The sequence below is a fragment of the Phyllobates terribilis genome, unplaced genomic scaffold, assembly GCF_046119375.1.
Source record: "Phyllobates terribilis strain yellow unplaced genomic scaffold, ASM4611937v1 Scaffold_3__8_contigs__length_932513732, whole genome shotgun sequence".
NCBI classification, from domain to species: domain Eukaryota; kingdom Metazoa; phylum Chordata; class Amphibia; order Anura; family Dendrobatidae; genus Phyllobates; species Phyllobates terribilis.
In genome coordinates this window covers 779,982,074-780,003,867 of record NW_027362763.1, presented here as the reverse complement: position 1 = coordinate 780,003,867, position 21,794 = coordinate 779,982,074, and the positions used below count along the sequence as shown (strand labels likewise).

General features: G+C 45.6%; 1 protein-coding gene across 2 annotated transcripts in view; it reads right to left on the bottom strand.

Annotated features, from left to right (window-relative positions):
* Positions 1-21,794, bottom strand: part of CLHC1 (clathrin heavy chain linker domain containing 1) — a 36,327-nt gene that overhangs the window by 2,480 nt on the left and 12,053 nt on the right. For both annotated transcript variants that reach the window (XM_073672286.1, XM_073672287.1), the window contains exons 8-11: positions 20,060-20,166; positions 13,899-14,073; positions 12,305-12,507; positions 8,830-9,009 (exon numbers count right to left, since the gene is read on the bottom strand). In XM_073672286.1, coding sequence (XP_073528387.1) covers positions 8,830-9,009; positions 12,305-12,507; positions 13,899-14,073; positions 20,060-20,166 — 665 coding nt within the window. The remainder of the gene's footprint in view (positions 1-8,829; positions 9,010-12,304; positions 12,508-13,898; positions 14,074-20,059; positions 20,167-21,794) is intronic.

The following is a 21,794-nucleotide window of genomic DNA, read 5'->3' as shown; positions in this document are numbered from 1 at the left end:
TCAGGCTGCATCCTAAGGAAGCTAAATGCAAAAGTAATTGTAAAATCTTCATTTAGATCCATTGTTTCCATTAGTCAGCTCTTCCCCTTGGTAATTCCACATTTACCTACACAAGAGCTATGGGGACAGGAGCAAAGATCATTATACACTGCTCAAAAAAATAAAGGGAACACTTAAACAACAGACTATAACTCCAAGTAAATCAGACTGCTGTGAAATCAAACTGTGCACTTAGGAAGCAACACTGATTGACAATCAATTTCACATGCTGTTGTGCTAATGGAAAAGACAATAGATGGAGATTATTGGCAATTATCAAGACACCATCAATAAAGGAGTGTTTCTGCAGGTGGGGACCACAGACCACATCTCAGTACCAATGCTTTCTGGCTGATGTTTTGGTCACTTTTGAATGTTGGTTGTGCTTTCACACTTGTGGTAGCATGAGACGGACTCTACAACCCACAGAAGTTGCTCAGGTAGTGCAGCTCATCCAGGATGGCACATCAATGCGAGCTGTGGCAAGAAGGTTTGCTGTGTCTGTCAGCGTAGTGTCCAGAGGCCGGAGGTGCTACCAGGAGACATGCCAGTACACCAGGAGACGTGGAGGGGGCCATAGCAGGACAACAACCCAGCAGCAGGACCGCTACCTCCGCCTTTGTGCAATGAAGAACAGGAGGAGCACTGCCAGAGCCCTGCAAAATGACCTCCAGCAGGCCACAAATGTGCATGTGTCTGCACAAACGGTTAGAAACCGACCCCATGAGGGTGGTATGAGGGCCTGATGTCCACAGATGGGGGTTGTGCTCACAGCCCAACACCGTGCAGGACGCTTGGCATTTGCCACAGAACACCAGGATTGGCAAAGTCGCCGCTGGCGCCCTGTGCTCTTCACAGATGAACGAAGTTCACACTGAGCACATGTGACAGAGTCTGGAGACGCTGTGGAGAGCGATCTGCTGCCTGCAACATCCTTCAGCATGACCGGTTTGGCAGTGGGTCAGTAATGGTGTGGGGTGGCATTTCTTTGGAGGGCCGCACAGCCCTCCATGTGCTCGCCGGAGGTAGCCTGACTGCCATTAGGTACCGAGATGAGATCCTCAGACCCCCTGTGAGACCATATTCTGGTGCGGTTGGCCCTGGGTTCCTCCTAATGCAGGACAATGCCAGACCTCATGTGGCTGGAGTGTGTCAGCAGTTCCTGCAAGATGAAGGCATTGAAGCTATGGACTGGCCCGCCCGTTCCCCAGACCTGAATCCGATTGAGCACATCTGGGACATCATGTCTCGCTCCATCCACCAACGTCACTTTGCACCACAGACTGTCCAGGAGTTGTCGGATGCTTTAGTCCACGTCTGGGAGGAGATCCCACAGGAGACCATCCGCAACCTCATCAGGAGCATGCCCAGGCGTTGTAGGGAGGTCATACAGGCACGTGGAGGTCACACACAATACTGAGCCTCATTTTGACTTGTTTTAAGGACATTACATCAAAGTTGGATCAGCCTGTAGTGTGTTTTTCCACTTTAATTTTGGGGGTGACTTCAAATCCAGGCCTCCATTGGTTAATAAATTTGATTTCAATTGATGATTTTTGTGTGATTTTGTTGTCAGCACATTCAACTTTGTACAGAACAAAGTATTCAATGAGAATATTTCATTCATTTAGATCTAGGATGTGTTATTTGAGTGTTCCCTTTATTTTTTGAGCAGTGTATAATGAGATGATGTGTCCGTACACACAACCGTGCTCACTATATAAGGAACCAGGTGTACACACGAGCCATGGAAGAAGAGGCATCCATAAGGGGACATGCCGAAAAGCCTTATGACAAGCAACATGAAATAGTGTACAAAAAAATAACTAAGAGAATGTGCACATGTTAAGTATTTGGAGCAGGAATTTCTGCATCTCTTAGTAGGAAAAACGCAGCATAAAATCCTCGCGTTTTTTGGTGCAGATTTTCCGCACTCATTAGTATGGGTGACATCTGCAGCAAAAATGCTGAATGAATTGACGTACTGCAGATTTAAATCTCCAAGGAAAAAATAAGCAACGTGTGCACGAGGCTTCAGGATTCTCATTCACTTTGCTGGCACAAGAAAATCCTTCAGGGTTTGTGACAGATCTGCGCAGAAAAAACACGTAAAAAATGCAATGTGTGCACACAGCCTAATAGTGCAGTGCTAGCAAAACGAGTGTGAGGAAAAGTGTGACAGAGAACCGAAGATGGGTATATAATCCGGATCATCACCAAGTCACAGCTCCATGGACAATTTGGATATTGGGACATTATACTACACTATCTTCCTTGTATGGAAGCACTTGAAAGGGTTTTCCGGTTTCAGAAAACTCCTGTACACCAACTGCAGTTTGTTATATGAAACAACAACACAGTTCTTTACTCACCCTCACCTGGTCCAGCTCTGTTTTCGCTGTCTTTTATTGTCTGCATCGCTGACGTCACATCGACAGCTCTGCAGCCAGTAAATTAGCTCAATGTCTCTTCCTTGCCCAAGTTGATGGCAAGAAATGCTCAGAATCGCTGAGCTCACTGAATGGCTGCAGCACTTTCACCTGACATCAGCACTGCAGACAATAACAAACACTGGTAGCAGTGGCGGAGGCTCAGCACTGGACCCGGGGAGGTGGGGAAAGGCAGAGTGTGTTTGTTTTTAAACAAATTGCAGCTTGGGGAAATTAAATGGACCTCTCACTGCTCCTTGCATTCACTATGAAATAACTATTCTGGAGCATCTTTCCGCATAATACAGTATTTGCACCTTTTTGTACAAATGGCTTTAACCCCTTTACCCCCGAGGGTGCTTTGCATGTTAATGACCGGGCCAATTTTTACAATTCTGACCACTGTCACTTTATGAAGTAATTACTCTGGAACGCTTCAACGGATCTCGCTGATTCTGAGACTGTTTTTTCGTGACATATTGTACTTCATGATAGTGGTAAAATTTCTTCGATATCACTTTATTTGTGAAAAAAATGGAAATTTGGCGAAAATTTTGAAAATTTTGCAATTTTCAAAATTTGAATTTTTATGCCCTGAAAATCAGAGAGATATGTCACACAAAAGAGTTAATAAATAACATTTCCCACATGTCTACTTTACATCAACACAATTTTGGAACCAAAATTTTATTTTTTTTTTATTAGGGAGCTATAAGGGTTAAAAGTTGACCAGCGATTTCTCATTTTTCCAACAAAATTTACAAAACCATTTTTTTTAGGGACATCACATCGCATTTGAAGTCACTTTGAGGGGCCTTTATGACAGAAAATACCCAAAAGTGACACCATTATAAAAACTGCACCCCTCAAGGTGCTCAAAACCACATTTAAGAAGTTTATTAACCCTTCACGTGCTTCACACCAATTAATTAAACGTGAAAGGAAAAATGAACATTTAACTTTTTTTCACTAAAAATTTTATTTTAGACCCCAATTTTTTAACTTTCACAAGGGTACCAGGAGAAATTGGACCCCAAAAGTTGTTATGAGATATCGGTGTACTCAGTAGAAATTGCACATGTGGGGAAAAACCATTGTTTGGGCGCACGGCAGGGCTCGGAAGGGAAGGAGCGCCAATTGACGTTTTCAATGTAAAACTCGCTGGAATTGACAGCGGACCCCATGTCGCCTTTGGAGAGCCACTGATGTGCCTAAACAGTGGAAACTCCCCACAAGTGACCCCACTTTGGAAATTAGGCCCCATAAGGAGCTTATTTAGATGTGTGGTGAGCACTTTGAACCCCCAAGTGTTTTGCAAAAGTTTATGACGTAGAGCCAAAATCATTTTTTTTCCACAAAAACAATCTTTTAGCCACAATATTTTTATTTTCACGAGGGTACTAGGAGAAATTGGACTCCAAAAGTTGTTGTGCAATTTCTACTGAGTAGGCTGATACCTCATATGTGGAGGTAAGCCATTGTTTGGGCGCACAGCAGGGCTCGAAAGGGAAGGAGCGCCAATTGACGTTTTTAATGTAAAACTCGCTGGAATTGACAGCGGACCCCATGTCGCCTTTGGAGAGCCCCTGATGTGCCTAAACAGTGGAAACCCCCCACAAGTGACCCCATTTTGGAAACTAGACCCCTTAAGGAACGTATTTAGATTGGTGGTGAACACTTTGAACCCCCAGGTGCCTCACAGAAAATTATAATGTTGACTTGTGAAAATAAAAAACAAACAAACATTTTTTCCACAAAAATGTTAAAAAAAATATTTTCACAAGGGTAACAAGGGAAAGTGGACCTCAAAATCTGTTGTCCAGTTTCCCCTGAGTATGCTGATACCCCATGTGTTGGAGAAAACTACTGTTTGGGCGCACGTCAGGGCTCGGAAGGGAAGGAGTGACGCTTTGGAATGCAGACTTTGATGGAATTGTCTGTGGGCGTCACGTCACGCTCTCAGAGCCCCTGATGTGCCTAAACAGTGGAAATGCCCAATTTTGGAAGTGGTACCTGATTTTTGAATTTTATAATGTAGTGTCATACGTCAGTTGTGTAGGACAAAATGACGAACACTACACAACTGACGTATGACAACCTGACAAACACTACATCAGTTGTGTAGTGTTCATCAGGTTGTCATACGTCAGAAATTTATTTAGTAGTGCATGGAAGTATGGTACTTTTTGAAGCATTCTTTCATGCACAGGCCAGGTTTGTCGGGGCAGGTGTCGCATTGATAAATGGTGTCCTTGCGCATTCCCCTTTTATAACACACTCTGCACCTCTTTTATGACTTACCTTTTTTTGCGACTTGAGGGATCTGCCCCGGGAAATGCTGGCTTGGTACAATTCTCGGTCCTTCAGTTCCGGAAGTACTGAGGCCCCGCTTCGTCACCGCTGCCAAATATCAGGGCCTTGATAACTGTCTCCTGGAAGTGAAGGTACGATGCAGAAGTCTGGCTTGCACATTGTGACAGAAGGAAAGCGTTGTGCATTGCCATCTGTAAAAGGTGCACCGCCAACTTCTTATACCATACCTTGGCCTTTCTCAAAGCACTGTACGGCTGGAGGACTTGATCAGAGAGATCAACTCCCCCCATGTACTTGTTGTACCCCACTGCACAGTCTGGTTTGCCGACCTGTGTAGTGGAACCTCGTACAGTGGTGAGGGTGCTGCCATCACCATGTATGGTGGTCAAGAGAAGGACTTCCCTCTTGTCCTAGTACTAGACCACCAGCAGGTGGTCGCTACATTGGGCTCTGCTCTCACCCCTTCTGAGCATCTGCCCAATTAGCGTCTTTGGGAGGCCTCTCTGATTTTTGCGGACAGTAAAGCAGGCTGCGGTACGTCACGCAGAGAGGGACTTGAAGAGAGGGACACTGGTATAAAAGTTATCCACGTACAGGTGATAACCTTTATCCAGCAGTGGGTGCACCAAGTCCCACACAATTTTCCCACTCACTCCCAGAACAGGGGGGCATTCAGGGGGTTCAATCGGGGAGTCATTCCCTTCATAAACTCTAAACTTGTGAGTGTACCCTGAGGTACTCTCACAAAGTTTATACAGCTTGATTCTGTACCTGGCCCTCTTACTGGGCAGGTACTGCCGGAATCCAAGCCGCCCCTTAAAATGAACTAGGGACTCATCCACGCAGATGTCCCTTTGGGGCACGTACACTTCGGAAAACTTGTTGTTGAAGTGTTCGATGACCGGCCGACGATCAAAGTTCGGGTCATCGCCTGCAGGACACCTTGCATTATCGTTGTAATGCAAGAACTTGTGGATGGCCTCAAAACGTGTCCGGGTCATGACCATTCGAAACACTGGAGTGTTATACAAAACGTCAACACTCCAGTATTGCCGAACTTCTGGCTTCTTCACGATCCCCATATGAAGGACCAGGCCCTAAAACTTCATCATTTCTACTGCATCTACAGGAGACCAGTTAGAAAATGATGAAGAGGGGTTTTGTTCCAAAAACTTATGAGCGTACAGATTAGTTTGGCCCACCATGAGGTTTATAAAATCCTCAGAGAAAAAGACTTTGAAAAAGTCTATTTCTGTGAGGCCGGTGGTGTCAAACTTGATTCCTGATTCCGCCACGAAATCAGGAATCAGAGGCTCATAGTTTTCGGGGGGCGCATTCCATATGGGGTCAGTAGTGGGGGGGCGCTGGTTCGTCTTCTCTCCTGGGACGACTGCGCGGCGGTCCAGCAGTACCTGAGGAGGAAGAATAGGAGGAGGAAGAGGAGGAGGAAGAAGAAGAGGACGAGGCGTCGAAAAATAAAGAAATTATGGATCCTCACCCTCGCTGTCAGTGTCGGAGGCAAGAAGAGCGTATGCCTCCTCCGCTGAATAGCGAGTTTTGAATGAGCGGGACATTTTTTTTTGTTATTTATGTAGTGTGTGTGTGTCAGTACTTTATTTAGAGTGTGTATGTGTCAGTGTGCTTGGTGTGAACTTTTTTTCTGAAAAAAAAGGGAAAAAGGCACTACTGTATGTGGTGCAAACAGCGAGCACGAGTGTGGATCGGTGAACTATGTCACCGATCACCGCTCGGCAGCTGCTGGATGTGCGCACGGATGTGTGGGAAGAGGGGAATTGGGGTGGATGAGGGGAGATCAGAGATAACTTACCAAAGTCTTCTCTGTTGTTCTTCCAGGAGCAGGCTCTGGAGCAGGATCAGCAGCAGGACCGGTGCAGAAGACCCAGGAGCAGGAGACAGTGCCCGGAGCAGGAGACCGTGCACGGATCAGGAGTCGGCGCCCGGAGCAGGAGACCGTGCCCGGAGCAGGAGACCGTGCCCAGAGCGGGAGACCGTGCCCAGAGCGGGAGACCGTGCCCAGAGCGGGAGACCGTGCCCAGAGCGGGAGACCGTGCCCAGAGCGGGAGACCGTGCCCAGAGCGGGAGACCGTGCCCAGAGCGGGAGACCGTGCCCAGAGAAGGAAACCAGGACCGAAGATGGAGCTGGAGACCAGAACCAAGAGAATTAACCAAAAAAATCCTGAAAAGCAGCGAGAACGGATGTTGATCAGTGACGTAGTCACTGGTCAGCGCTCGGCCGCTGCAGGATGCACGAAAAAAAAAAAAAAAAAAAATGGTGGGAAGGGGGATAAAAAGAGGGGGGAGGGGAGAACAGAGATGGACTTACCAAAGTCTTCTCTGTTCTTCAGCAGGATCAGCAGCAGGCTCTGGAGCAGGAACCACAGCAGGTCAGGAGCAGGAGACCCAGGACGCTGGAGCAGAAGATCCAGGAGACCAGAGCAGCAGCAGCAGCTACTAGAGCAGGTGAGAAGACGGTCTTGTGGTGTCACAGAAGAATCTGTGGAACTACAAGGCCCAGCAACAGACAGATCAGATGCGACCGCTCTGTAGAAATCCTCACCAAGTGTGAGGGTCTACAGGGCGGTCACAGGGGGGTGACAGGTGGAGGTCACCACCCAGTCAGGTAATCTGATTGGAGCAATCGATGATGACATTGATTGCTTCAATCAGAGTACCTGAATACAGGTGACCGGGCGGTCACAGGGAGGTGTCACCTCTCTGTGACCCCCTGTCGTGCATGCTGTGCCCCAGCCATCTGATTGGTGCAATCAATGTCACCAATCAGACATGGCGTACTAATCACCAAGACGTACTATTAGGTCATACGTCAGAAAGGGGTTAATAGTGGCATATTTATTTTCACGTTAATTCATTATTTCATTGGTGCCTTTAAGTTAACTTGACTTGGTTTCACCAGTTTTCTTTTTTTCTTTGTAAGGCATTACTGGGGTGCTATTAAGTTCCCAGATGTTTTAGACATTCATCATTTGCGACATTTTTAGCTGCAATATGTTTGCATAATCGCACTCAAGTACCCTAGCGGAGTACAACATCTGTCTAATTTTTTTTTTTTTTTTTTTTGTGCACTCCTTTTCATGAATTTGTTGCAAAATCCACCAGTGGAAAAAGAAAGACAAGAAAAGAAAATGACTTTCACAAAAAAGCAAATAATGAATCGGGGCAATTGTGCCTAATTTACCTCCTCCATCTCAAGCCACTGATACACTCAGATAAATAAAAAAAGGCAGATTTAGAGAAAATTCAGATATCTGCGAAACACAGTGCATGGCTGTCAAGTCCAGGGCAGTCTGTGCATCGCGGTCCGTACACAGCTTGTGTTTCATGGCTAACAAACAAAGTTGCAGTATGTATTGCTATAGCATGTGAACATGAAATATGTGAAATTTTAATTACATTACTGCTTTAGATAATAGGAAAAAATGGAGATTCTTAGCACATAAATTGGCCAATTCATGTGTGCCAAGCAGCCAACGACAAGGCGATCTTCCGTTGCTGGGAACCTATCCTAATGTGAATCCTCTCCTAGGCTGAAGTCTACATTTATATGGGTAGATAGGATCCTGCTGTAGTTAAAACTGCCATGGGCTTCAGCCTAGGATAGTGTTCACATTAGGATAGGTTCCCAGCAACGGAAAATCGCCTTGCTGTTGGCTGCTGGGCACACATGAATTGGCCAAATTATGTACTATGCATCTCTATTTTTTCCTATTATCTAGAGCAGTAATGCAATTCATATTTTATATATTTCATGTTCACATGCTATAGCACTACAGAGTGCAACTTTAGTTGTTACTTATGTATAGAGATGGCTACTCTTAGTAAGCACCTGTACACACCAGTTTTCAGTTTGGAAGTAACAGTCTTTTGTTTCATTGATGTCTGAATTCAGCCTTATTCCCAAAAACATATTTTCTACGATAGACGAGATGATGTGTTTATAATCTGCATTTTAAAAACCCATTTTCTGCCTGTAGTGAGATCTCTTGTTGTGGGACATTACGCCCCTTACCTTCTCCACATTGGTGTATGCTCTCCAGCAGCTGAAATCCGTATTCCTTATGATCGGTGCAGAGCAGGGACAGCACAGCCTGCCCAACAGACAGAGCTGCCGGTTTACCATTCCACTCTTTGGTCAGTCCATTGATAAGTTCTGCAGTGGGACATTTCTTAAGCAAAAACAAGTAGTCATCTGCATGGGAAAAAGATAGTACAGATGTAGGCTGTAATACTGAAGGAAAGTAAGATGGAAACTAAGTATGTGTATCTTGTATGGACCTGGCCTAAAATAATCCAACTTGATAGACTGTATCACTCATGTTGGGCAAACGAGGGGGATACACGATGCGCCAAAAAATAATATTGGCTTTTGACTTCTTGGAGCTTAAAACAGAGAATGTGTGGTTTGGCTCTGAGTAATTAAAAGGGTTTTTCTGGATTAAGCTCTTTATTATAATGGCATCGCCAGTATAAAAATAACAAAATTTGGTTGAAGGACATCTATTATTTTAAACATTTTTTCATGCAGCATAGCGGCTGCTGATTGGTGGGATCTGTATCCTGAAACCCCAACCGATCGCTTAAAAACCCCACTCTGAAGTGCAGAGCTCCTGCAGGATCGCAGGCACAGAGCGATATAGGGGCTCAAGAATAGGCCTGTGGGTTTGTACATCACGCTCATAGTACATGATCATGTGAACTACCCAACAGACTATCATGGGCTCATGTTCTATCAGGGAAAAAGACAAACAGAATATGTATGCTAAGAATAGACGTCTGATTGAGGCCTTGGCCATGGTTTACATGCTCAGTCATATGGTAACACTGAGCGACTGCTCTGTATATTGAGGTCCTCCCCATTGGATGTTGTCTATATGGACTTTTCAAACACGTTTGATATGGTGCCACACAAGAGGTTGGTATATAAAATGAGAATAATGGGACAAGAGGAAAATATGTGTAACTGGGTTAATAACTGTCTCAGTGATAGGAAATAAAGAGTAGTTATTAATGGAAAACAGTCAAATTGGGTCACAGTTATCAGTGTGGTACCACATGGGTCAGTATTGGGCCCTCTAACTTTTAACATATTTATTAATGACGTTGTAGGGGGCATTCATAGTAGAAATTACAATATGTGCAGATGATACTAAACTCTGAAGGATAATCAACATGGAGCAGGATAATTTAATATTATGGAAGGATTTATGTAACCTGGAGACTGGGGCTGAGAAATGGCAATTGAAATTTAAAGGGAACCTGTCAGGTCCCCCATGCCCTCCAGCCTAGTAGCATTAATATACACTGCTCAAAAAAATAAAGGGAACATTTAAACAACAGAATATAACTAACTCCAAGTAAATCAAACTTCTGTGAAATCAAACTGTCCACTTAGGAAGCAACACTGATTGACAATCAATTTCACATGCTGTTGTGCAAATGGAATAGACAATAGATGGAAATTATTAGCAATTATCAAGACACCCTCAATAAAGGAGTGGTTCTGCAGGTGGGGACCACAGACCACATCTCAGTACCAATGCTTTCTGGCTGATGTTTTGGTCACTTTTGAATGTTGGTTGTGCTTTCACACTCGTGGTAGCATGAGACGGACTCTACAACCCACAGAAGTTGCTCAGGTAGTGCAGCTCATCCAGGATGGCACATCAATGTGAGCTGTGGCAAGAAGGTTTGCTGTGTCTGTCAGCGTAGTGTCCAGAGGCTGGAGGCGCTACCAGGAGACAGGCCAATACACGAGGAGATGTGGAGTGGGCCGTAGGGCAACAACCCAGCAGCAGGACCGCTACCTCCGCCTTTGTGCAAGGAGGAACAGGAGGAACACTGCCAGGGCCCTGCAAAATGACCTCCAGCAGGCCACAAATGTGCATGTGTCTGCACAAACGGTTAGAAACCGACCCCATGAGGGTGGTATGAGGGCCTGACGTCCACAGATGGGGGTTGTGCTCACAACCCAACACCGTGCAGGACGCTCGGCATTTGCCACAGAACACCAGGATTGGCAAAGTCGCCACTGGCACCCTGTGCTCTTCACAGATGAAAGCAGGTTCACACTGAGCACATGTGACAGACGTGACAGAGTCTGGAGATGCCGTGGAGAGCGATCTGCTGCCTGCAACATCCTTCAGCATGACTGGTTTGGCAGTGGGTCAGTAATGGTGTGGGGTGGCATTTCTTTGGAGGGCCGCACAGCCCTCCATGTGCTCGCCAGATGTAGCCTGACTGCCATTAGGTACCGAGATGAGATCCTCAGACCCCTTGTGAGACCATATTCTGGTGCGGTTGGCCCTGGGTTCCTCCTAATGCAGGACAATGCCAGACCTCATGTGGCTGGAGTGTGTCAGCAGTTCCTGCAAGATGAAGGCATTGAAGCTATGGACTGGCCTCCCCGTTCCCCAGACCTGAATCCGATTGAGCACATCTGGGACATCATGTCTCGCTCCATCCACCAACGTCACGTTGCACCACTGACTGTCCAGGAGTTGGCGGATGCTTTAGTCCAGGTCTGGGAGGAGATCCCACAGGAGACCATCCGCAACCTCATCAGGAGCATGCCCAGGCATTGTAGGGAGGTCATACAGGCACGTGGAGGCCACACACAATACTGAGCCTCATTTTGACTTGTTTTAAGGACATTGCATCAAAGTTGGATCAGCCTGTAGTGTGTTTTTCCACTTTAATTTTGGGGGTGACTCCAAATCCAGGCCTCCATTGGTTAATAAATTTGATTTCCATTGATGATTTTTGTGTGATTTTGTTGTCAGCACATTCAACTTTGTACAGAACAAAGTATTCAATGAGAATATTTCATTTATTCAGATCTAGGATGTGTTATTTGAGTGTTCCCTTTATTTTTTTGAGCAGTGTATATATGGCTAAATCCAATACCTAACCAGCCCAGTATAATGCTATTCACTGAAATCTATTAAAGAAAGTAGTTTTAACCTCTACTTTTCGAATGCTAATTAGGGCTTTGACTAGTTGATGGGGTGTTAGTTTCCCCAGACTAGTTGGTTCTCTTTCCATGTTATCACGTCCCTGTAGGTGTGATAACACGTTTTGCACGAGCAGCGGCGTCGCCAGCTCCTCCATCTACTTCTGCACTTCCGGCTATGAGCAGTGCGAATTTTTCCCCTAATATGGAGCTATTAATGTCTGCCCCATGGGGTTTTTGCCTTCCTCTGGATCAACATGTTAGGCTATAGGCTGAACTCGAAGTCTACCTTCAACCTTAAAACTATGAAACTATTCCAGTTTTTGGGCCAACCATGTCTATCCCATGAGATGTTATACACAGTCAAGAGGAACGATGGACGGATGAATACCTTGAGGGAAATATACAAAACTATTCTTCATAAAATAATATATTACATAAAGAACAGAAGCAGATCAATCACTTTTCTATTTTTTGTCTCTTCTGTAATTCTGCAATTCTGATAAAAGTTAAAATGCAAAAAATAATTTCATACCTAATAAAAAGCGTTTACTCTGATGGGTGTAGTCTAGCGCCCCTTGGATCTGACCTTGTACACACATGCAGAGAGCAGCCTTCCGGAGGCTAGGACATTTTCGGTAGATTAGCTGAGCCAATGCCAGGCATGTGACCTTGTGGTAAGGCTCTCTCTCTCCGTAATCCCAAATTACATCCCCTAGAGCTTCAGAGACTGTTATCCTGAAACAGAGAGGTGAAAAACACAATGACTTATGTAAATCATATTAATTAGGAATAAGCCGTGACTGTCCAATGTAAAGCTGAATTTAACCCATTTACCCCCAATAATAATAAATGCTATAACAGGCAGGCTGGGGAATTTCTAGCCCCTCTAAAACTGATTTCTGGTTGCAAAATTGGGCATGTGGAATTAATTCTTCTGTAATGAAGAGCTGTGATGTTGGTGCTATATAAAGTGCTCGCAATGTTTTTAGCTCCGCTAGTTTGAGAGGCTGAGGATGAATGGCTGGCCCTGGGTGGCTCTTGGGATGGAAGGGGCAGTACTATACTGTTTTTTCTTATGGACCAATATTATAGACTTTACCCCCGATTCATGAAAGTTTTTATGCCAGAATTCTGGCATAAAAGCTTTCAAGAGTGGCACAAATAATTTGTAACTTTTCGTGTTTCCAAGTCATTTTTGACAAAGTGGGCGGAACTGGGGCGTGACAGCCCCGCTCATCAAATTGATGACGAGTGGCGGCGTTCGTTACGCCACAAATTTAACTCCAGTCACTAACTGGAGTAAGATCTGTGGCGATGCGCACATGAAGGTGCACGCCACTTCGCCTGATTAAGAGGCATGCGCTTTTTAAGGAATCGGGTGCCTCGCACTCCACCCCATCCCCTGATCAAAACCGGCATGAAAAGCACCAGTCTTGATGAACTGGGGACAATGACTTGTATGGTGTATATGAAGACTTGATACAGATTACCAGCATTACGCTCTGGAAAGCTGTAGGATGCCCACTAAAACCAAGGGGTGCCACGTATAACCAATGATTTTAACCAATGCAATGTCATACATTACGAAACTATAAGAATAACATCCAATACGGCAAACCTGGCCTTGGACAAAACATCCAGACTTCCATGTATCAGATAAAACATAGTTTGTAGTTAAATGATATGCAATGGGGCAGAGCCACTAACCCTGAGCAATAGTTGGACATTGCAAACTTCAGACCCCTTATACCTTAGACTAACGTTGGCTGCACCTGTTGATATCGACTGGACTGGACAACAGTCTAAGTGGATGGGGGCCCCAATGCGCCGCCCTGAAAGATGATGTAGGGCAACAGAAGGATCACATTGCCGAAATTTTTGCTGTGTAAAAGAGCAGTTGCCGCCAGAGAGCAAACAGGAGCGCTTGGGAGAGCAAACACTCCTATGTATGGGACAATCAGGAGGAATAGCTGCTGGCCAACGATCAACCAAACCATTGTTTGGCCACTGAGCGGACGAGCACACAATCAGGTTTGAGGACGTGACTAGCCTAATTTTTCATATTCCTGCCTGAGCCCAGTCTTAAACATACAACACATCTGCCTTCGGACAGAACTATGTCTTACCTTTGTTGCGTTACCCAGTGAACAATCAGCTCCATCTTATCATAGGAGACAGCACACTTAGTAGCTTCCAGTGTGAGCGCTGCATTTACAGGATGCTTGGCTGAGCAGCTGGACTCCATAAGAGCCTCAAAGAACATCATTAAAGGAGACAAATCGTCCTTACCAACCACAACAGCTGGAGATGAAAGGAAATCTAATCATATCCATTGCATGATAAAGCCCAATAATCCAGATATATTCAAATTATAACAAAACAACATGGCTGGATCAAAGGACTTTCACCATTTCACTTTTTTTTGGAGCTTCAAATACGATGCAGCCAGTTATTGGTTACGTGTAAGATGTTTGATATCTATAATATAATCGGCTAAGCGTCCCTCTGTCTGAAGTCTTTATAGACTGCGCATGCGCGACGCGCAGTCTGGCTCCAGACTGAGGAACGCATGGAGTTGTTACAGGTAAGAGGAGTGTTGTATGGCACCGGAGATCACGGTATGCGTAGACACTGAACGTATACCGCGATCTCTGGAGCCATACTTACATGACCGGGAGGAGCGTTGCTGCGGCGCCTCTTTTCTGGCCGGAGACCAGGGGGCGGAGTGAAGGCGTCGGAATCAGCGCATGCGCATAGCTCTATCCGGCGCCATTTTACTGAAGACACATTTACAGTGTGTCTTCAGCAAAATGGCGCCGGACAGCGCGGTGCTCCGCCGCCGCACCCCTCCCCCGGCCTACGGCAGAACAGGACACAGCAGCGCTGGAGCACAGGGAAGAAAGGTGAGTATAAGTGTTTATTTTTATTTTTTTATGTGTGCAGAGGATACCATGCATACCAGGATTAGGGGGATGAGGGGTACCATGCATACCAGGATTGGTGGGTGAGGGGACCATGCATACCAGGATTGGAGGTGAGGGGACCATGCATACCAGGACTGAGGGGTACCATACATACCAGGATTGGGGGATGAGGGGTACCATGCATACCAGGATTGGGGGATGAGGGGTACCATGCATACCAGGATTGGGGGATGAGGGGTACCATGCATACCAGGATTGGTGGGTGACGGGACCATGCATACCAGGATTGGAGGTGAGGGGACCATGCATACCAGGATTGAGGGATGAGGGGACCACGTACACCAAGATTGGAGGATGAGGGGTACCATACATACCAGGATTGGGGAATGAGGGGTACCATACATACCAGGATTGGGGGATGTGGGGTACCATACATACCAGGATTGGGGGATGAGGGGTATCATACATACCAGGATTGGGGGATGAGGGGGGCCATGCATACCAGGATTGGGGGTGAGGGGACCACACATACCAGGATTGGGGGTGAGGGTACCATGCATACCAGGATTGGGGTATGAGGGGTACTACGCATACCAGGATTGGGGGATGAGGGGTACCACGCATACCAGGATTGGGAGAGGAGGGGGCCACACATACCAGGATTGGGGGATGAGGGGGGCACACCTACCAGGATTGGGGGATGAGGGGTACCATACATACCAGTATTGAGGGATGAGGGGGCCATGCATACTAGGAATGAGGGATGAGGGGACCATGCATACCAGGATTGGAGGGTGAGGGGACCATGCATACCAGGATTGAGGGATGATGGGTACCATACATACCAGGATAGGGGGATGAGGGGTGCCATGCATACCAGGATTGGAGGAAGAGGGGTGCCATGCATACCAGCATTGAGAGGTGAGGGGTACCATGCATACCAGGATTAGGGGATCTGGGGGGCCATGCATACCAGGATAGGGATGAGGGGTACCATGTATACCAGGATGGGGATGAGGGATGCCATGCATACCAGGATGGGGATGAGGGGTGCCATGCATACCAGGATGGGGATGAGGGGTGCCATGCATACCAGGATGGGGATGAGGGGTGCCATGCATACCAGGATGGGGATGAGGGGTGCCATGCATACCAGGATGGGGATGAGGGGTGCCATGCATACCAGGATGGGGATGAGGGGTACCATGCATACCAGGATGAGGGAGCCATGCATGCCAGGATTGGGGATGAGGGGTGCCATGCATGCCAGGATTGTGGATGAGGGGTGCCATGCATACCAGGATTGGGGATGAGGGGTGCCATGCATACCAGGATTGGGGATGAGGGGTGCCATGCATACCAGGATTGGGGATGAGGGGTGCCATGCATACCAGGATTGGGGATGAGGGGTGCCATGCATACCAGGATTGGGGATGAGGGGTGCCGTGCATACCAGGATTGGGGGTGAGGGGTGCCGTGCATACCAGGATTAGTGGTGAGAGGTGCCATGCATACCAGGATTGGGGGTGAGGGGTGTCATGCATACCAGGATTGGAGGTGAGGGGTACCATGCATACCAGGATAGGGATGAGGCGTGCCATGCATACCAGGATAGGGAAGAGGGGTGCCATGCAGACCAGTATTGGGGGTCAGGGGTGCCATGCATACCAGGATTCGGATGAGGGGCCATGCATACCAGGATAGGGATGAGGGGTACTACAGTTATATGAAAAAGTTTGGGCACCTCTATTAATCTTAAGCTTAATGTTTTATAAAAATTGGTGTTTTTGCAACAGCTATTTCAGTTTGATATATGTAATAACTGTTGGACACAGTAATGTTTCTGCCTTGAAATGAGGTTTATTGTACTAACAGAAAATGTGCAATCTGCATTCAAACAAAATTTGACAGGTGCATAAGTATGGGCACCCTTATCATTTTCTTGTTTTAAATACTCCTACCTACTTTTTACTGACTTACTAAAGCCCTTTTTTTGGTTTTGTAACCTCATTGAGCTTTGAACTTCATAGCCAGGTGTATGCAATCATGAGAAAAGCTACTTAAAGAGGCGACTTGCAAGTTGTTCTCCTGTTTGAATCTCCTCTGAAAAGTGGCATCATGGGCTCCTCAAAACAACTGTCAAATGATCTGAAAACAAAGATTATTCAACATAGTTGTTCAGGGGAAGGATACAAAAAGCTGTCTTAGAGATTTAACCTGTCAGTTTCCACTGTGAGGAACATAGTAAGGAAATGGAAGAACACAGGGACAGTTCTTGTTAAGGCCAGAAGTGGCAGGCCAAGAAAAACATCAGAAAGGCAGAGAAGAAGAATGGTGAGATCAGTCAAGGACAATCCTCAGACCACCTCCAGAGAGCTGCAGCATCAACTTGCTGCAGATGGTGTCACTGTGCATCGGTCAACTATACAACGCACTTTGCACAAGGAGAAGCTGTATGGGAGAGTGATGCGAAAGAAGCCGTTTCTGCAAGCACGCCACAAACAGAGTCGGCTCAGGTATGCAAAAGCACATTTGGAGAAGCCAATTTCTTTTTGGAAGAAGGTCCTGTGGACTGATTAAACCAAGATTGAGTTGTTTGGTCATACAAAAAGGCGTTATGCATGGCGGCAAAAAAACACAGCATTCCAAGAAAAACACTTGCTACCCACAGTAAAATTTGGTGGAGGTTCCATCATGCTTTGGGGCTGTGTGGCCAATGCTGGCACCGGGAATCTTGTTAAAGTTGAGGGACGCATGGATTCCACTCAGTATCAGCAAATTCTTGACAATAATGTTCAAGAATCAGTGACAAAGTTAAAGTTACGCAGGGGATGGATCTTTCAGCAAGACAATGATCCAAAACACCGCTCCAAATCTACTCAGGCATTCATGCAGAGGAACAATTACAATGTTCTGGAATGGCCATCCCAGTCTCCAGACCTGAATATCATTGAACATCTGTGGGATCATTTGAAGAGGGCTGTCCATGCTCGGCGACCATCAAACTTAACTGAACTGGAATTGTTTTGTAAAGAGGAATGGTCAAAAATACCTTCATCCAGGATCCAGGAAATCATTAAAAGCTACAGGAAGCGACTAGAGGCTGTTATTTTTGCAAAAGGAGGATCTACTAAATATTAATGTCACTTTTCTGGTGAGGTGCCCATACTTATGCACCTGTCAAATTTTGTTTGAATGCAGATTGCACATTTTCTGTTAGTACAATAAACCTCATTTCAAGGCAGAAACATTACGGTGTCCAACAGTTATTACATATATCAAACTGAAATAGCTGTTGCAAAAACACCAATTTTTATAAAACAATAAGCTTAAGATTAATAGGGGTGCCCAAACTTTTTCATATAACTGTATGTATACCAGGATAGGGATGAGGGGTACCATGCATACCAGGATGAGGGAGTCATGCATACCAGGATGAGGGGCGCCATGCATGCCAGGATTGGGGATGAGGGGTGCCATGCATACCAGGATTGAGGATGAGGGGTGCCATGCATACCAGGACTGGGGGTGAGGGGTGCCATGCGTACAAAGATTGAGGGTGAGGGGTGCCATGCGTACCAGGATTGAGGGTGAGGGGTTCCATGCATACCAGGATAGGGATGAGGGCAGCACATAACAGGATGGGGGAACAGGATTGGGGAGCACAAATACCAGGATGGGAGACCATATACCAATAAAAATGCTCGCCATCCGGGCGTAGAACGGGCTCAATAGCTAGTTCTATATATCAGACTGGTCTGTGCTACACAAAAATGTGATAGCTGTGTTATTGATTACAGCTCATGGGTAAGGCTATGTTGTCACCAGACCTTTCCACAAGGGACATTCATTTTGCAGCAGAATTAACAAACATTTTACACTTATATTGAAAAGGGTGCATTCTGGGGTACTATCAACATCATAAACTGAAAAGCTGTAGATGGCAAAACCAGGAGCATACCCTAATAGTATAGTACCCTATGTGTACATAGCTTAATAGTTTAGTACTCCGGGATAATGCGACAGAGAGGGGCCAGAAGATTGTGGCGTCTGGTTTCATGAACTCCTGCACTGATTAGAACTGCTTCATCATCTTATTAAACAGTGCAGGTTTTTTCCTTGCTGGCAGTGCAAGGGTTAATCAGTTCAGCTGATCTCCTGGGTAGGTGCCCACAGTCCCTAGTAACTATGTGACAATAGTACTCTGTGTGCATATACCCTAATTATATAGTGCTCTGTGTGCCCATTCCCTAATATTATAGTGCGTGGTGTGCACATACCCTAGTAGTATAGTACCTTGTGTGCCCATACCCTAATAGTATAGTGCTTTGTGTGTACATAGCCTAATACGCTCTGTGCATACACCCTAATAATGTAGTGCTCTGTGTGCACATTACAATAATAATTTACTGCCCATACCCTAATAGTACAGTGCTCTGTGTGGATATACCCTAATAATATAGTGCTCTGTGTGCTCATACCCCAATAGTATAGTGCGTGGTGTGCACATACGATAATAGTATAGTACCTTGTGTGCAGATTCTCTAATAGAAGTGTTCCTGCACACAATATGGTCATAAATAATTGGTAAGTGTGAACAGTGCAATGACTGAGGCCTAGTAGGTGTGTTTTATTGCACACAGAGAACCAAATTAGCCTACACTGTGAATGTGTCTTGCTCATGTGCCAAAGCATGGCGGTCAAGAACAAGATATGAGGAGATGTCTGTCTGTGTTTTAAGTCACTGCCTATAAAAAGATGTAGGCTCCGATTCATCAAGACCAGCATGTTCAAGTCTGACGCTTCTGATTCATTAAGAATCTTAATGAATCTAGAGAATCTGATAAGAGGTGTGCGTCTCGCCACAAATTTTGACTCCAGTCAGGGAATGGAGTAAGGTTTCTGGCGTTAGATACGCCCCAGCTCATCATGAATTGGACGAACGGGTGTCGTCGAGCTCCATCGCAACCCAATCCTGCCAAGCTCTGCCCAGTTTGATAGAGGTTGCTGAAACTGGCGTGAAAACACCAAAAGTCGCAAAAACTCCACATTGTGCAAAAATTTTGCGACTTTTCTTTACAACAGAATTCTGGTGTAATCGCTTTGATGAATCAGGGCCTAAGACTTCCTTCTGTAATGTTAGTTGTGTACAGTGGATAAAATGGGGAGATTTGTGAAGACGGATTTATCCATTGATGGTACACCAGTCTTCTAGGGTAATATCTGTTGGGGAATATGGAGCAAGCCGCTGAACACCGGCCTCTGGGGATCGTACACTTGCTTGCATTACAGGAGTTGCTGCATTTGCTATATTTTTTGCAGTTTCGTAATACATCAGCCGTATATCACTCTTATCTTTTTACCTCTAAATCTCTCCATCGTCTCCATATTCCTGAGGATTCCTCGGGGACTGTGTGCGGCATAGACTGCAGCAGCTTTGTACTGGCCATGAACAAACAGCTCATTAAATCTGGGAGGACACAGCACAAACTCAATGTCAGAGCGGTCTAGGAGAATAACATAGTGCTCAGATAAATACACGGATCATCCGCCACACGGGCATCTCACTTAATAAGGTTAATTAGCCGTACACCAGGTTTTCTTTGTCTGTAATAGTTTTCATCCCATGAGAAATAAACGTCTGAATTGTGAGTGATGCTTCCTAAAATAATCTGTTCTCAGCCCGATCCGCAGTAGGGATCACCATGAACTTGTGAGAAGGAGACTCCGCAGGATTGGGAACTGGACAGTGACATGACATTTTATCGGGCCACTAGACTGACATCAGACTGGTCAGCAAAATACACTGCTCAAAAAAATAAAGGGAACACTCAAATAACACATCCTAGATCTGGATGAATGAAATATTCTCATTGAATACTTTGTTCTGTACAAAGTTGAATGTGCTGACAACAAAATCACACAAAAATCATCAATGGAAATCAAATTTATTAACCAATGGAGGCCTGGATTTGGAGTCACCCCCAAAATTAAAGTGGAAAAACACACTACAGGCTGATCCAACTTTGATGTAATGTCCTTAAAACAAGTCAAAATGAGGCTCAGTATTGTGTGTGGCCTCCACGTGCCTGTATGACCTCCCTACAACGCCTGGACATGCTCCTGATGAGGTTGCGGATGGTCTCCTGTGGGATCTCCTCCAGCATGGCACATCAATGCGAGCTGTGGCAAGAAGGTTTGCTGTGTCTGTCAGCACAGTGTCCAGAGGCTGGAGGCGCTACCGGGAGACAGGCCAGTACACCAGGAGACGTGGTGTAGGATATGACCGGCTTTAGGGCAGGTGCAGATGACCGTATAGTCTCTCATTCAAGAGAATCGTTTCGACTATGCAAATCACACTCTGATCAAACGCTGATCTGAGTGTCAGTATAATATCCGATTCTCTAGGATGCGAAAATAAATTTCTCCATCTTCTCTATCCTATCCGTCCGAGGAAATCGGACTGCACTCTGATGCCATCTGTGTGCAGTCCGATGGTTTCTACGGACTCAGTGACTTGCATGACAGAGTGCGATCCGTATATCAGATCAAACTCGGGTATGCAGTGATATTTTTCCTCGGACAGTCTCGCTCTAACGAAAAAATCGGACATGTGCATAGCCCCATAGCATAACATCGGTTCGGAGTACGATAAGAAGTTTTATTGGATAGCAGTCGGACAGATAATACAGTCGTCTGCACAAACCTTTACTCTGAGATCAGCAAACACCAGAGTTATCAGAGTGCACTTCCCTTTAGTAATATATTTGCACTTGACTCCTAAAGTCAAACACCCTATAACTAAAGGGTGAAATCTACCCAGAAAATTCAGAGTATCCAAAAGAGACACTGGCATGTTGCAGGTCAGCTTACGCAGGGTCAAACAATGACAGTGAGCATGAGATTTCTATAAATCTCATCCACTTTGCTGGAACTGTTACACACGGCGTTTTTTTGCTCATCGAAAATACGCAGAACTCATTGTGGGACCTAAAATAAAAAAAAACTCTCTGCAGTTTTTTCTGTACTGATTCTAATTTGTGATCTGATATGGATTGTAATAATGCTGATTTTGGTGAAGGATCAGAGCCCATTGCA